This window comes from Populus alba, chromosome 1 (assembly GCF_005239225.2).
Source record: "Populus alba chromosome 1, ASM523922v2, whole genome shotgun sequence".
Classification (NCBI taxonomy): domain Eukaryota; kingdom Viridiplantae; phylum Streptophyta; class Magnoliopsida; order Malpighiales; family Salicaceae; genus Populus; species Populus alba.
The window spans coordinates 46,578,183-46,592,499 of record NC_133284.1 but is presented as its reverse complement, the minus strand read 5'-3'; the positions used below and the strand labels follow the sequence as shown (position 1 = coordinate 46,592,499).

The window sequence follows — 14,317 nt, the reverse complement described above, 5'->3', positions numbered from 1 at the left end:
TAAGACTCCTTTAAAGATTAAAAGTTTGTTTAAAAATATGGTGTAAGTCGTGTGTTTTTAAATTTTAAATTTTTTTATGTTTTATTAAAAATTATTTTTTTTATATTCTCATATTATTTTAATGTGCTGATCTTAAAATTAATTTTTAAAAATAAAAAATAAATATATATATATATATTATTTTAATATATTTTTAAATAAAGTACACTTTAAATTATAACTGCTATTATAATCTCAAACAGATAATTAAAAAAAAAAGAGATTTCCTTGAACATCACCAATATTCCATGATTCCCAGTACTTGCCCAGTACTTGCCCAACATTTAAGCATGTAAACATCAAGGTTTACGTTGATAAAAATCGATCAATAAACATGAGGTTTGTTAACTAATACTATAAATGGTGTAGGGAAAGTACTGGCTTTTCTTACATGTTTTTTTTTCTTTTTTATTTTTTCTTTGCTTTTTTGTTTTTTTCCATTCCTCGCATGTTTTTTCTTCTTTCTTTTGTTTTTTTCATTTTTTAGTTTTTTTAAATTATCTTCTTCTTTTTTCCATTTTTTTATTTTTTTATTTTTTATTTTTTTTTCAAAATTATCTTTGATTTTATTTTTTTTACTATTAAACTGGTTGAGAATTTAGCTTTATAGTTTTTTTCTTTGAAACATTATCGATTACTATAGTATTTTCCCATATTATTTTTGTTTTTTTATTTTTTTTATTTTTAATTTTAATTTTTTTTTTCAAAATTATCTTTAATTTTATTTTTTTTACTATTAAACTGGTTGAGAATTTAGCTTTATAGTTTTTTTGTTGAAATATTATCGATTACTATAGTGTTTCCCCACATGATTTTTGTTTTGTTACAGTGTTTTTCCACATGTATTTTTCTAAAATTATCTTTGTCCAATTTATTTTTTTAATATTGAGATGGTTAAGAATTTAGCTTTGTAGTTTTTTTCTTTAAAATATTATTGATTGCTATAGTGTTTCCCCACATGGTTTTTATGTTTTTTTATGATTTTTTTCAAAATTATCTTTGTCGATTTATTTTTTTAATATTGAGCTGGTTGAGAATTACAACTGTAGCTTTCCTCACAAAATATTGTGGATTGTTATAGTGTTTCCCTACATGGGTTTTTTTTTTCTTTTTTTTATGATTTTTTTCAAAATTATCATTGTTGCTTCTATTTTTTTAATATTAAGTTGATTGAAAACTTAGCTTTGTACTTTTTTTCTTTAAAATATTATGGATTATTACGATCATTCCCCACGTGGTTTTTTTATGACTTTTTTTAAAATTATCCTTGTCAATTTTATTTTTTTTATATTGAACTGGTTGAAAATTATGTTTATATATTTTTTCATAAAACACTATAGATTATTACAGTGTTTTTCTACATAGTTTTTTTTTTTCAATAAGTAAATTTCATAAAAAGTAAATTATGTGACAAATAAATGCATGAAAGATAAAGCATAAAACCATAAAGAAAGCATATAAAAAAAACAATAAATTGAATATAAAGATAAAGCATAATTGAGCTGAAAATAAACTTATAGAAAGTAAATTGCAGAAGATAAATTATAGGGATAAGAACTTAAGAAAGTTTTGTATTGGAATTATATATCGAACAGTCCAAAGAAAGATTTTAATCTAAGACCTAAACTATATAAGTAAGAAAATGAGCTGAATAGGAATGGTAACATACCCGAAATTATTTATATTTATGGTAGCAAGAGATAAACCTCAAGCACAAGCCCAAGGATTTTAAATCAGGAGGGTCTTTTCGTTTCTTTTTTCTTTTTGACGAGGACTGCTCCTAGAAGAATTCGATAAGACAACACAATTATATTGTCAACGTTTATAATAATACTAAATTTTTTTACTTGTGTTTACTGTGTATCAGATTTATTTTTTTTTTTTTTTGTTGAAAACATAAATATATAGATTTTTCCAGGTATTTTTTATATAAAAAATAATCATAAATTGAAATATTTTAATACACCTCAAATTAATTAATCGACATCTCTGATCAAGAGATATTTATCTTGCAACACAGTTTATATACTCGGTTGTGTTTAATAATTTTATTTCTTAGAATAATTTTTTTATTTAATCAAATAATTATCCATGCTAGTAAAAAATTAAAAAAAAAGTTTAAACAATTCAATGTTGAATGGTAAAATTAAAAAAAAAAAATTTAAAACTAATCTAATGTTGAATAATGAAATTAAAAAAAAAAACATTAATCTAAAAAATTATCAAAGTAAACTCAACAAAGAATAATAAATAAAAAGAATTAAGATAACTCAGGATATTTTTTAAATTAATAAAAAAAATCTATATAAAACAAATAAATAAAGATAATGGAGCTCGACCTCCATTTGAATAAATAATGAAGTATGAAACTAAAACAAATAAGCATAAAAAAAAGGAAGAAAAAAAACAAGACAACTTGGACGAACCTCTTAAACTCGGGTTAATAGATGAAACTCGCATCTCATCGAGATCTTAAACCTTGGCTCAATCAAAAAGCTCAACTCCAAATTAACTTAATGTTAAGGATGAAACAAAAAAAAAATCAAAGTGGAAAGATTATCAAGTAAAAAAATAGCAATTAAAAGAATGAAGATCAAGTTTAATATGAAACAAATATGAGAAAGAAATTATAAAAAAAAAAATGATCATAGATAAAACATATTGAAATTAAAAGAATTGAGACCAAATTTGAAAGATAAAAATAAAAAAAAAAGATTTGAAATTAAAAACAAAACTTAATTTTATAAATTAATCCAAATAAAAAAACAGTAAAAAAAAAAAAAAACAAAGACCAAAGCCTAAGGAATTAAAAATTAGCAGATTGCTTTGACATTTTAAAAGAACAAGCATGAAAATTGAGGGGAGAGAAAATAAGGTGTAAAAAAAAATCATTGATGCTAAACTAGGAAGTCATTGGTCATACTCACCACCTTCTCAAAAAGAAAAAGTTGAGATAATTCAAACTCATCCATTAAAAACAGTGTTTGGTTATCGAACAACTCTACACCTATCAGTCGCCCATGTGCTAATGCATAACTTTTTTTAATAATATTTGTATACATTGAATTATAAAATTATCTCTAAACCAATTTGATATTAATAAAAAAAAAAACAAATCATAAGTACAAATACAAAAATGTAAGGACATAAGCTATATAAAATCCACTTTTATAGGCATGGAAGTTATTTTAGTATTCTCTGAAAATATAAAAGATGAAAAAACAGCTGAATATAAGCTTTAAAAAAATTTGAATCTAAAGATATAATGATCATTTTATTGTATATTATAAAAAAAAAAAAAGATTTAATTACCCCTTTTAAGTTTGGCAATTACAAATGGGTTGTTGTGAAAATTATCTCTAATAATATGTTTTTTTATTTTTATTTTTTTAAGGTTAAAAGGGGTATTTCATATTAAAGTCCAAAAAAGCCACTAATTTCTTTCTTTTTTTTTGTTCGATCCCTTATATTTTAATTTTTCCATCTCCTAATATATTAGCCTATATTAACCTACAATTTAGTCCTATAAGATCTAAATAAAACAAGAGATGAAATAAAACTGAAAACAATAAATCTACACTATTTTATAAGGAAATCCACAATACATTTTACACAATAAATCTCCCCAGCCATTTAGATTTCCTTGTAAATAAATTATAAATAAGTGAGAGTCGCCCTTGTCTATTCACTTGTATATTTCATATGAAAACCATCTAAAGGAAAAGAGAAAAACTAAACTTGAAATGACGTAAGAACTGGTCATGCCTGGTCAGCATTTAAGGCCCATGGACAAGGATCAAAGATTTTTCTTTTCTTTTCTTTTCCTAATGCTAAGGATTAATTCAGATATTAAGTTTATTTTATAATAATTATGAATTCAAACATTCACTAAAGAGTTATATAATCATCAATTTTAAAATTCATGAATTTAATAAAGATATACACAAACTAGTTCAAACATTTTCATTAATAAAATAAAATAAAAAATAATTTTCAATTATTTTTTAGTTCTCTTTCTTTCTATATATATATATATATATATATATATATATATATATATAGTGGACAAGCATTTATCTCTTATACTAATGTGCAATAGAAAGGAGGGATTCCAAAATCTTTGTTCTACATCTACGAATCACAAATAATCCTTCAAAAACCTCACATATCCACTCTAATTAAGTTCGTGTCTCATGAGATAATTAATTTGATACGTTAAGAAATGTATCGGAATATCTCTGATAAAGTATTTTTAAATAATATTTTTTTTTTTGGAGATATTTTGGAAATAGTTATCTTATATCTCGAACATACTCCACAAGCGTTGTTTTCATTTTGCACATCATTAAGAAAACAATCTTTTACAATAGATCATGCATATCTTAGTTTTACCATATCAAAACATTTTTTTCATACTTACTATGAAATTTGATTAATATCATTAAAGGAAATATAAAATGTGAATTTAACATCCTTGTTTTCTGTTCGAACTTAATGTATAGTTATTTTCGCAATATTTTAACTTCTTGAATTTGCAATAGAAAAATAATATAAATATGAAAGAAAAAAAAACAAATAAATTGCAAGCATAGCTTTCTAATAACGTATCACGTCCTTAAATTTTAAGAATTGACGCATCTTTGTGGGAAATAGACGCATTTGTGTCCGTACCTTTTGAGTGTGAATTGTGAGCTTATGTTTGCAAAAGCATGCTTAGCGTCTCCATCCATGCCTCTCACGTCTACTTTTTTTGGATTTCAAAATCTCTTAGAATTTGAAACTCAAATCATCGACATGATATCTTCACTTGGAGACAACAGATCCAGTTTGATTACTCCATTACCAAAAGGTTGTGTCTTATCATAAAGGAACGGTCTATGATGCTTGCTTGACGTCATTAAATTCAAATTGACACTAATTTGATTTTATTATATTTTTTATTTGATGATAAAGGTTATATTTTAATCAACTTATATTATTAAATCTTATTCAATAAAAAAAAAATTATTAATATGAATTGTCTTTTCATTAAAGAAAAAAAAAAAAAGGTTTTCTAGTCAATAGTCTCATGCATAAAAGAATGCATAACGTTAAACATGTTAATTGAATATAAATGCCCATATTATTATTTACTATTGAATTCAAAAACACATGAAATTGGAGAGGCATGAGATATTACATGTTCATGTACTTTAATTATTATTATCCAATGAACAACAATTGAGTTTTAATATTTAATTAATGTCATATATAGCAGTTGTCTAAATATTAATGGGTTATTTAGGATTATAGTAATAGTTGTTTTGATAAAAAAAAAAATTATCTCGAAAATATATTTAAATAATTTTTTTATTTTTAAAAAATTATTTTGATATTAATATATTAAAATGATTTAAAAACACCAAAACAAAATTAATTTAAAATAAACAAATAAAAAATATATTTAAAAAAAAACACTTTTTAAAATAAAAAAAACATACATTCTCTGCACCTTATGAAAATCAGAATCTCTGATAAGCGAAGTGAGCTCCATAGAAGTGAAGAAATCATCAGTGGGAGTTGTTTTTTTTTTTTCCCTATATAGGTATGTTCGTAAGACATGAAACCATGCACTGCTTCTAGCTGTATTATTTCTTAATTTTATCATCACTAAGCTAAAGAAACACCATTAATTTTTCAGTATTAACCCTTCGCTGAAAATTATGCAACTAACTTATAGACCATACGCGGTTTCAAGATTTTCTCTGAAAATTAAAGCTAATGATCGTGCAGGAAGCATGCGTCCCTTTCTTCTATCGCTACTGCTGTGTTAGAAACATCACTGGCACTCAAAGTAGCTAAGGAGCATTAATCAATTAATTAACTTAGGAGCAGTACTGGCTAGTCTCTCTCTTCTGGTCCTTACTATTCAATATTCTAACCATTATAAGCTGGAGTAGATAAGAGGCCACATTCTAACATGCGCGCGTACAAAGAGGGAGGAAGGAAACTTCAGTGAAATTTCCTTTCAGTTGGAGCGATGCCACAAATTTCAAAGAAAATTTTCCATGTTGCATCGCCATCAACTCCTCCATTTGCAGCTACACGTTTTATATCAAAGATAAATGTTTATGTATGGATTCTCCCTGTCTGTTTCATCTCATTAATCAGCACTTGAAAAGCCTGCATAGTGCCCCATTTCCCTTTCATTTCACCATCTTAAGTACACGCACCGGACACTGAGGGACACTGAATTGTATGTATATGTGCGTACAGAAGTGAGTTGAAATATGCGTAGCACAAAGACGATAATCAACCATTAAAGCGATCCAACAGATATTGGTCTATAAATTTGGAATTTCGGCGTTGATGTCAAGTGCTTTGATAGTCAATCCGAGTACGTACTTGTATTTATAGGTTGATGCAATTGTCAATTACTGTATGGTTTTGGCACAATTACAAAAGCTTCTACTTTTATTAATTTTCCTGCTCTCTCGTTTGTCTCACCATGTCTAGGTTGCAAACAAGCTATAGTTCTCTATCAAACAAACATTACTTTTAAGAACCTTCAGGAAGATCCTGTGATCCTTGCAGCTTCCAGGAAGAAGAGTTTTCACGTAAGCATTGAAAAAGAACGAAGCAAGAAGCTCGCTGCTAACCATAAAAGTTTCGCTGCTGTTTTATTAATTTGTTCCCTAGTTCTTTACTTTAAGGCTCACTCTTTCCACGAAGACCTCTCTCTTTCTGTCTCTCTCTCCTCCCTAATTCTCTTATATAACCCCACCCTCCTCGCTGATTTATCCACCATCCCATTAGTCACATAACTCTCTCAAGCTTTCGCCATTTGTTTTGCCATTCGATTTCTTTCACACGTTGGCTTTTATACATAATTAGCTATCAATACATTCGAGTTCTTTTCTTTTTTTTTGTACATCTTCTTAACCATCAATGGCATCAATAGGTCATGCAGTTGAGTTTCAGGACTCCTTCCCTTCCATGTTGGAGGGACTGGGAACACAAGGATTTATGTTGGAGCTGTGTAATGGGTTTCGTTTGCTAATGGATAGTGATAAGGGGCTAATCACGTTCGAGAGCTTGAAGAGAAATATTGTGCTACTAGGGTTGCAAGAGATGAGGGATGATGAGCTCGTGTGCATGTTAATGGAAGGTGATTTGGATGGAGATGGGGCTATAAATCAGATGGAATTCTGTATTCTCATGTTCAGATTGAGTCCAGGGTTTATGGACGGATCAAAGCAATGGATGGAAGAACTTTCTGCAAATGAAATGTAGGCATCTATCTGTGCTATCCTTAATTTCATGTTCTTACTATATCGTTAAGCATTAATGCTGATATTGTAATGGAAATGAAGCTTTAATCAGTTGTACTATGAATAACCTCTTATGAATAATAATTTAAGATTAATTCTATTGTTAAGAAGAGATATCAAGGTCGATTTTGGGTTAGATTTTCTCTATCATACAAGTATACATATACATGACAAAATTATCTGGAAAAAGGCTGTGCATATTTTCTGTATTGCAAGTACCTCACGAGGAAACTCACCAGCCTTCAAAATTATCATTGATGCTTGATTCGGTACTGGTACAACGGAGTCAAGTTTCACCGTTTCCCTCTCTACCACGAAAAATTTACTGTTAAATAGGGCTTGCAATTTCTAGGAAACTACCTCGCTAGGCAGACAAAAGGATTCTTAAAATCTGTGGTAGATGATGAATACATCAAATATTTAAAGATTGATTGACGATTTCTTAATTTCTGGCATCATGAAAGTTAACATGGTACATTTCATCGTGCATTTCTTGAATTCCTGCTCGCCACAACCCCGTGCAGTTATATGAGAGTGCTTCTTGATCTTCTATGTCGGATTAAACATAGAAAACTAAAAAAAAAACATGTTTAGGGTTTTCTTGTATCAATCTCAAATGAAAGAACTTCAAATTAATTATAGAGTTGTTCTTGACTCGAGAGAATATTTTTTTTTTTTTTTTAGTTTTTTTGGTAATGAAAATTATAAATCTACTAAATTACAATATTAAAAACTTCAAGTTTATAATTATAACCTTATTGAAATTACAAGTTTATTGTTATTGTTTTATATTTAAAAGCTTGTTGTTAATAAGTCTATTGTTACCAGCTTACAATTACATATTTCTTTGATAAATAAACTTCAAAAATTATGTGAACATGAACTTGATTGAATTGTAGAGCAATTGCTATTGTTATTTTATTTAGTTATTGTGTATTAATAATATGTCTTGCATCCTTTTTCTACTTACTCACTCTATTATATTTAAGGAAATTTCAGATAATTATTCAGTCAACCTATTTTATTAAAAATATGTTCCATGTAGATTCTTTTTATTACTCTTTCATAAAATCCCTATAGAGTGTGTGTGCACTTTATCAAGTTTAGTTTGCAATTTAGTATATTCTTTATATTCTTTATGATCCAAACTATTTTTTCCTTGAAATAGTGTTAAATTAATATTTTTATGATTTTAATAAATCAATATAAAAAATATAAAAACATTTTAATTATATTATCAAACACATACTAAAAAAACTACTAAATTAAGGGAATGGGATCTCCGAAAAAATGAAGTGCTTTTCATGTTTAACATTTTCTAGTAAATGCGATTAGTACAACGTGAGAAACTACTCTCTCTTTAATTATTATGTTTAATAACTTTATTATACAATATTAACTCATATATATATAGCAGCTTGTAGCCATGAATATTTGTTTCCATCACTGAACAACAGATACAGAGTCGTTTTGAGCATCTGGGAAACGACAATTAACGTCGAGAAGTTACTGACAGCCCGACCAGGGAAGGACCAGTGGTCCGGGCGTAGGCCTAATATTTCTTGTAGAAACCCTCATCGCAAGACTGATGGGCCCCTTTTTTAATTGCTGGAGTGAAATTCTTTCTTTTTTAATTCTATCTTTCTTTTTTGTTTTAAAGAGAGAGATAGCCCTCGAACTGATATATAGATAAATTCGGTGTTGATTCTGAATCTCAGCTTTGTCTTCTGTACAGTGTTCATCGAATTCTAGCTAGAATGAGCACTTCGTTGCCGAGAGTCTTGAGACAGGCCAGGAGTGCTGTGGAGAGCTTGAGAAAAAGAAACCCTTTTCTTTAATGGAATTTGGCAACCATTTTGATTATTTATTAGTAATTCATGTTAGAGAATAATATAAATCACATTCTATAACCTCACCTAACAGTTTAAGCTATTGGATTGAGATGGTTCTTTGACATGGTATCAGAGCCTTGATGACCAAGTGGTCACGAGTTTGAATCCCACCATCCCTATTTATTTGATAAAAATTAAGCACAAGGTAACGTTGGCCTATGCAAGTTTCAAGCCCAAAAAGCTTTCATTTAAGGGGATGTGTTAGAAAATAATATAAATCATATCCTGAAACCTTACCTGATAGTTTAAGCTATAGGGTTGAGATGGTTTTTTGACATATGCTTTAACTTGGAGGGTGTAGTAAGATCATTTAATTTATTTGTTTCCTCCATTATTGGAGCTTCAATTGACGATATCATCACATTGGAAACGAAAAAAGTTTGTGACAACTGTCGAGACTGGTAATATATAGATCATAGATGTTCTCTTTCCATCCAATCATGGTCTCGTTAGTGGGATGGGGAACCTTTTTAACCTCGAAGTTGGGGATAACATAGAGATAGTGACTATATACAGTTTTATACTAGATATTTACGGGTACTTAATTTTTTACATTAAAAAAATATATATTCAGACGCTAATAGTGTATTTTAAAGGGAAAAAAAAAATCAATGACTTCGAGTTGTTTTCTTGATACCGCGTGTGGCATCTTTTATGTTTTTTTGTTGTGTTTTATAATAGTGTTAGTTTTCTGATAATAAAGAGGTATTCATGGTAAAGCAACAGTTGATCTTCGACAAGCATTTTTTTTCTTCTCCTTCCAATCGAGTATGATATGAGAAGCTTATTTTCTATATCTATTGCTACAAAGAATATGTTCACTATATTTATTGTCCATGATGGTTTTTTAAAAAATCTATATTATTAAATTAATTGAGTTTATGGATTACAATTAAATAAGTGACTTGCATCTCAAGTTTTTCTTTAAAAAAAAAACATTTATATCATCTAAACATCATTTTCTTATTATAAAATATATTAAGGTCAACTCATTACTTTGTTTTTATTGGAAGATTAAGGGTATCTGGAGCCATTTTATGTTAAAAATATACAAAGTGAAATAAATAAATAAAAGTGAGAGATATATAATACTGTTCAAGGCTTGATATGTATAGCAATGAATTTAGAGTAGATTTCCTTGCAACTCACGAAAAGGTATTAAAAAAACTAATTCCAATTGGAGATTTATTGTACACTCGCTCACATATTAACATGGATGGAACCGTGTTTTTATTTTAGGGTTGCACGCAAATCAAGAGGGAGGGAGGGAGAAAAGCAATTGAAGCCACGCCATAGACCCACCAATTATACATGCCGCCATAAGAGTGATGATTCCAACACTGCCCGGAAAAGCCGTGAAAGGAGCCCCCACACATCCCCACTTGATTGTGGCGGGGCAACTTCACACACTAGCTCTCGCATTTTATTGCAAGGGCTAGGTTTTTTTTTTTTTTTTTTAATCAATTAATTTTTTTATTTTATTTTGATAAATTTTAAGTATCTTCAAACTAGTTCTGGAATTCATCCCACACTAGCCCAATAAAAACCCAACCAGAAGAAAAAAGAAGGTGAGGGAAATGAATAGGATGGATTATTTTGGTCTTATCATGACCTAAATTATAAATTTAGTAGGTTAATTGGAATTAAACATGATCCATTCAATATGATGTTGTCTCTTTATTTTAATCTCTTAACCTTTTTTTTTATATATCTTTTATTATTTCATTCTTTCACGGTTGAACTCAATCAGAATAGACAACGGCTAAAATAATAGAGCACTTAGTTTTTTTTTTTGAGATCCAGATTGGATTTTGAATAAAATAACCTAGTTGTATTTCATTTATCTTAACCATGTAAACAGGGGCAGAGTTGGTAGCATTTGATAGAGGAGATCAAAATTAATATAACAATATATATTATTAACAAAATTGTTTATTTAAAATAAAAATATTATTTTATTTTATTTTTAAATATTAAAAAAATTAAAATATTTTGTAAGGCCAAGCTCGGCTGCTGCTTGCCTCCTCTGATTTCACCTCTGAATGCAAGCGAGCATGATATGATGCAAACTTGGATAAATAAGAATCACATTAAGTAATACTCTAAAAGGCACTAGAAAGCACTGTAGTTTCCAGACGTGCCTTTCACTTATTAATTATTATTATATTATTATTATTATTATTATTATTATATATATATTATACAACTGTCTTTCTTTTAATCAATTTTTTTGTTTGATTTAGTTTGTTAATATTAAATTTTTTTATTTAGTTATCAGATTTTCATGTTACAAATCCCGGGTTTAATAGGTTAACTTGGTTTGATGAGTTAACCTAGATTTTTTTTCTTTTTAATTAATTTTTTTCATTTAATTTAGTTTGTTAATGCTAAATTTTTTTATATTTAATTATCAGACTTTCATGACATGTATCCTAGACTTAACGAGTTAACTTGGTTTAATGGGTTAACCCAGTTAATTATGGGTAAACCCGTCAATTTTTTTTTCTATTTAGTTATCAAACTTTTATGATGTGAATCCTAGGTTTTACGGGTTAACTTGGTTTGAAGAGTTAACTCAATTAATTCAGATTTTTTTTCTTTTTCTTCGTTAGTTTTTTTCTTCCTGTTGGTTTTTTTTTCTTTATTTTTTTTTTTTAATTAATCTATTTAATTATTACACTTTTATGACATGATCTTATAGTCTAAACCCACATCCAATATTCTTGGGTCCGGTGTTACAGCCAGATTCACTTAAACTTCCAATATTCATGCAAGTTTAATGTTATTATTAATATTATAAATATTACTCTTAGATCAGGTGTTGTAGGCAAACCTAAGACTCTTGGGTATAGCTTTGCAGAAAAATCTAAAACTTTTAATTTTTAATTTTTTAATTTTTTTTATATAAAAAAATAACCAACGGCATCATGCAAATCATGTAACTAGTGAATTGTGATAACATGTTATTTTTTCTGTTGAGTTTTTATTATTTTTTTCTGACATAAAAATACTAACAAATAATTAAACAAAGATATTGAGTAGCATGACATGTTGCGAGAATTTTTTTTCTTTTTCCGGTTCTTGTTTGTTGTTTGTTGTGCCAGGATTCGTTCATCTACGATTTATGCGTTGTTTGTTCATTAAGGAAAAGACCATCAATCATTCAAGAAAAAAAGCAAAAAAAAAAAAAAAGGCACGCCTAGGCTTTCTTCATGAGACCAGGTGTGCGTGCTTGTCATCCATCAACTTTTTTTTTTCATATGTTTTAATATAAAACTCTTAAAATAAAAATATAAAAATAAAAGTTATTCAATGATGTCATAATTTTCAAATAAAACCAGAGTGATTGAAGGTAATATTAATAATTGTTTTATAATTAATTATATATAAACTTAATAAATAGAATTGTTTTAAAAATATTTATGCACATGAATATCGATAAGAATAAAAGATCTATTTTTTATTTTAAGTATTGATTTATTTTTTATTTAATTTTTTCAAATTCATTGTTCTTTTATTTTTATTTTTTTATATTGCACCTTAAAATTATTAAGTCATGATTTTTTTTATTTTTTATTGAAGCTTGCTTTTCAAATAAAGAATGTAAATAAATAAGTCAGATTTTCATTTCAATCGTATGATCGTTTCTGTACATGTCTTTTGCTGCATGGCATGTTGATGTTATCCTGCAACATGCCATTCTGCTTTTTCAGTGGCTTTCGGCTGTGTGACTTCTTCAATCGATGACCTTCGTTCATCGCTGTAAGACTTGAAGCTAACCTCCACCTTCTTCCACCACCGCCACCACCATCTTCTTCCACCACCACCACCACCACCTTCTTCGATGAAATAAAGGAGTTCGTTATCTGCTGTCTTCAATGGTGAAAATTAACCAGTTAATGAGGTTTGGCCCGCCTTCAAAAAGGACAAGTAATTAAGAGCCTTTTAATGCCCTATGTGGTGTATAATATCAACTTCTCGATAAGTTTGGTGGGCTAGTAGCTAGTAAATACGAAAATCAGTAAAGGATACACATATTTTAAAAACTTTAGCCTCACAGAAATGATTAGTAATTATTTAAAAACTTTACACATATTCTTTTTTTCTTGCTGTCGACAATGAATTCTGAAGCCATATGAAAAGCTTGAGAATCTTTGGTTATGATTTTCGACTTTCCATTCCCATAAATATATTTATTATTCACTGAAACAAAGCATAATTACTCAACTCAAAGTGCCCCCTTGAAAGGTTACAGGTTCTTATTATTATATCTTGGATCATATTAACCTTGAATAAATCTAATATTTTGCACATCAACTGAAAAAACAAAGTTTTTTCTTAAGAACAAATTCTTCTTAGATATTGATCATTTCTTATTAGATTTTCCAAAGTTTTTAAAATTTCTAAATAGGGTTTTTTAGGTTGATCTTAAATGTTTTATACTGCGTGGGTTTTTATTGGCTTTCAAGTTTTTAAAAATATTTGAAAAATAACTATTTTTCTAGAGTTAATTAATTAATTTCTTTTAAATTTAATTTTTTTAATAGTTGCAGAGTTTTTTTTTCCAAAAAAATCAATGAAAACAAACATAGATGATATACAACAACACAAGTATAAATGAATTATTTTTCGAGAAATTATATATGTAAATCATAAATTTAAAAAAAAAAACACATATAAAACCTAATCTTGAAACACTTTATTCATAAAAACTCAAAACAAAGATTTAAAAAAAAAAAAAAAAAAAAAAACTAACACAAGCATTCAGTACCAAGCTCACACAACAACAATAATAAAATAAAATAAAAAAACATAAATTGATTATCACTAAACATTAATGCTGATCTTACCTATCCAAACTTAAGAAATGGTTGATGAGAACCCTTTTAAATTTATAATGGTAAATAAAATCATGACGTAACTTAATTAATTTAATTGATCATATGATTCCTCCTAGCTCCTCCCCCCACTTATTCCTTATGCTCTCGTTTTGACAGACACATTTGGATGAGGGCTGCTGTGTGGGGCTCACAGAACATCTCTAGAAACCTCACCTCCTCCTCCAAATAAACAAAG

At 27.9% G+C, this 14,317-nt stretch overlaps 1 protein-coding gene across 1 annotated transcript; it reads left to right on the top strand.

Annotated features, from left to right (window-relative positions):
* Positions 1–6,966: 6,966 nt before the first annotated feature.
* LOC118058575 (calcium-binding protein PBP1) lies at positions 6,967–7,311 on the top strand. Its single transcript, XM_035071288.1, has one exon. The coding sequence runs from the start codon at positions 6,967–6,969 to the stop codon at positions 7,309–7,311; it is 345 nt and encodes a 114-aa protein (XP_034927179.1).
* Positions 7,312–14,317: the final 7,006 nt, after the last annotated feature.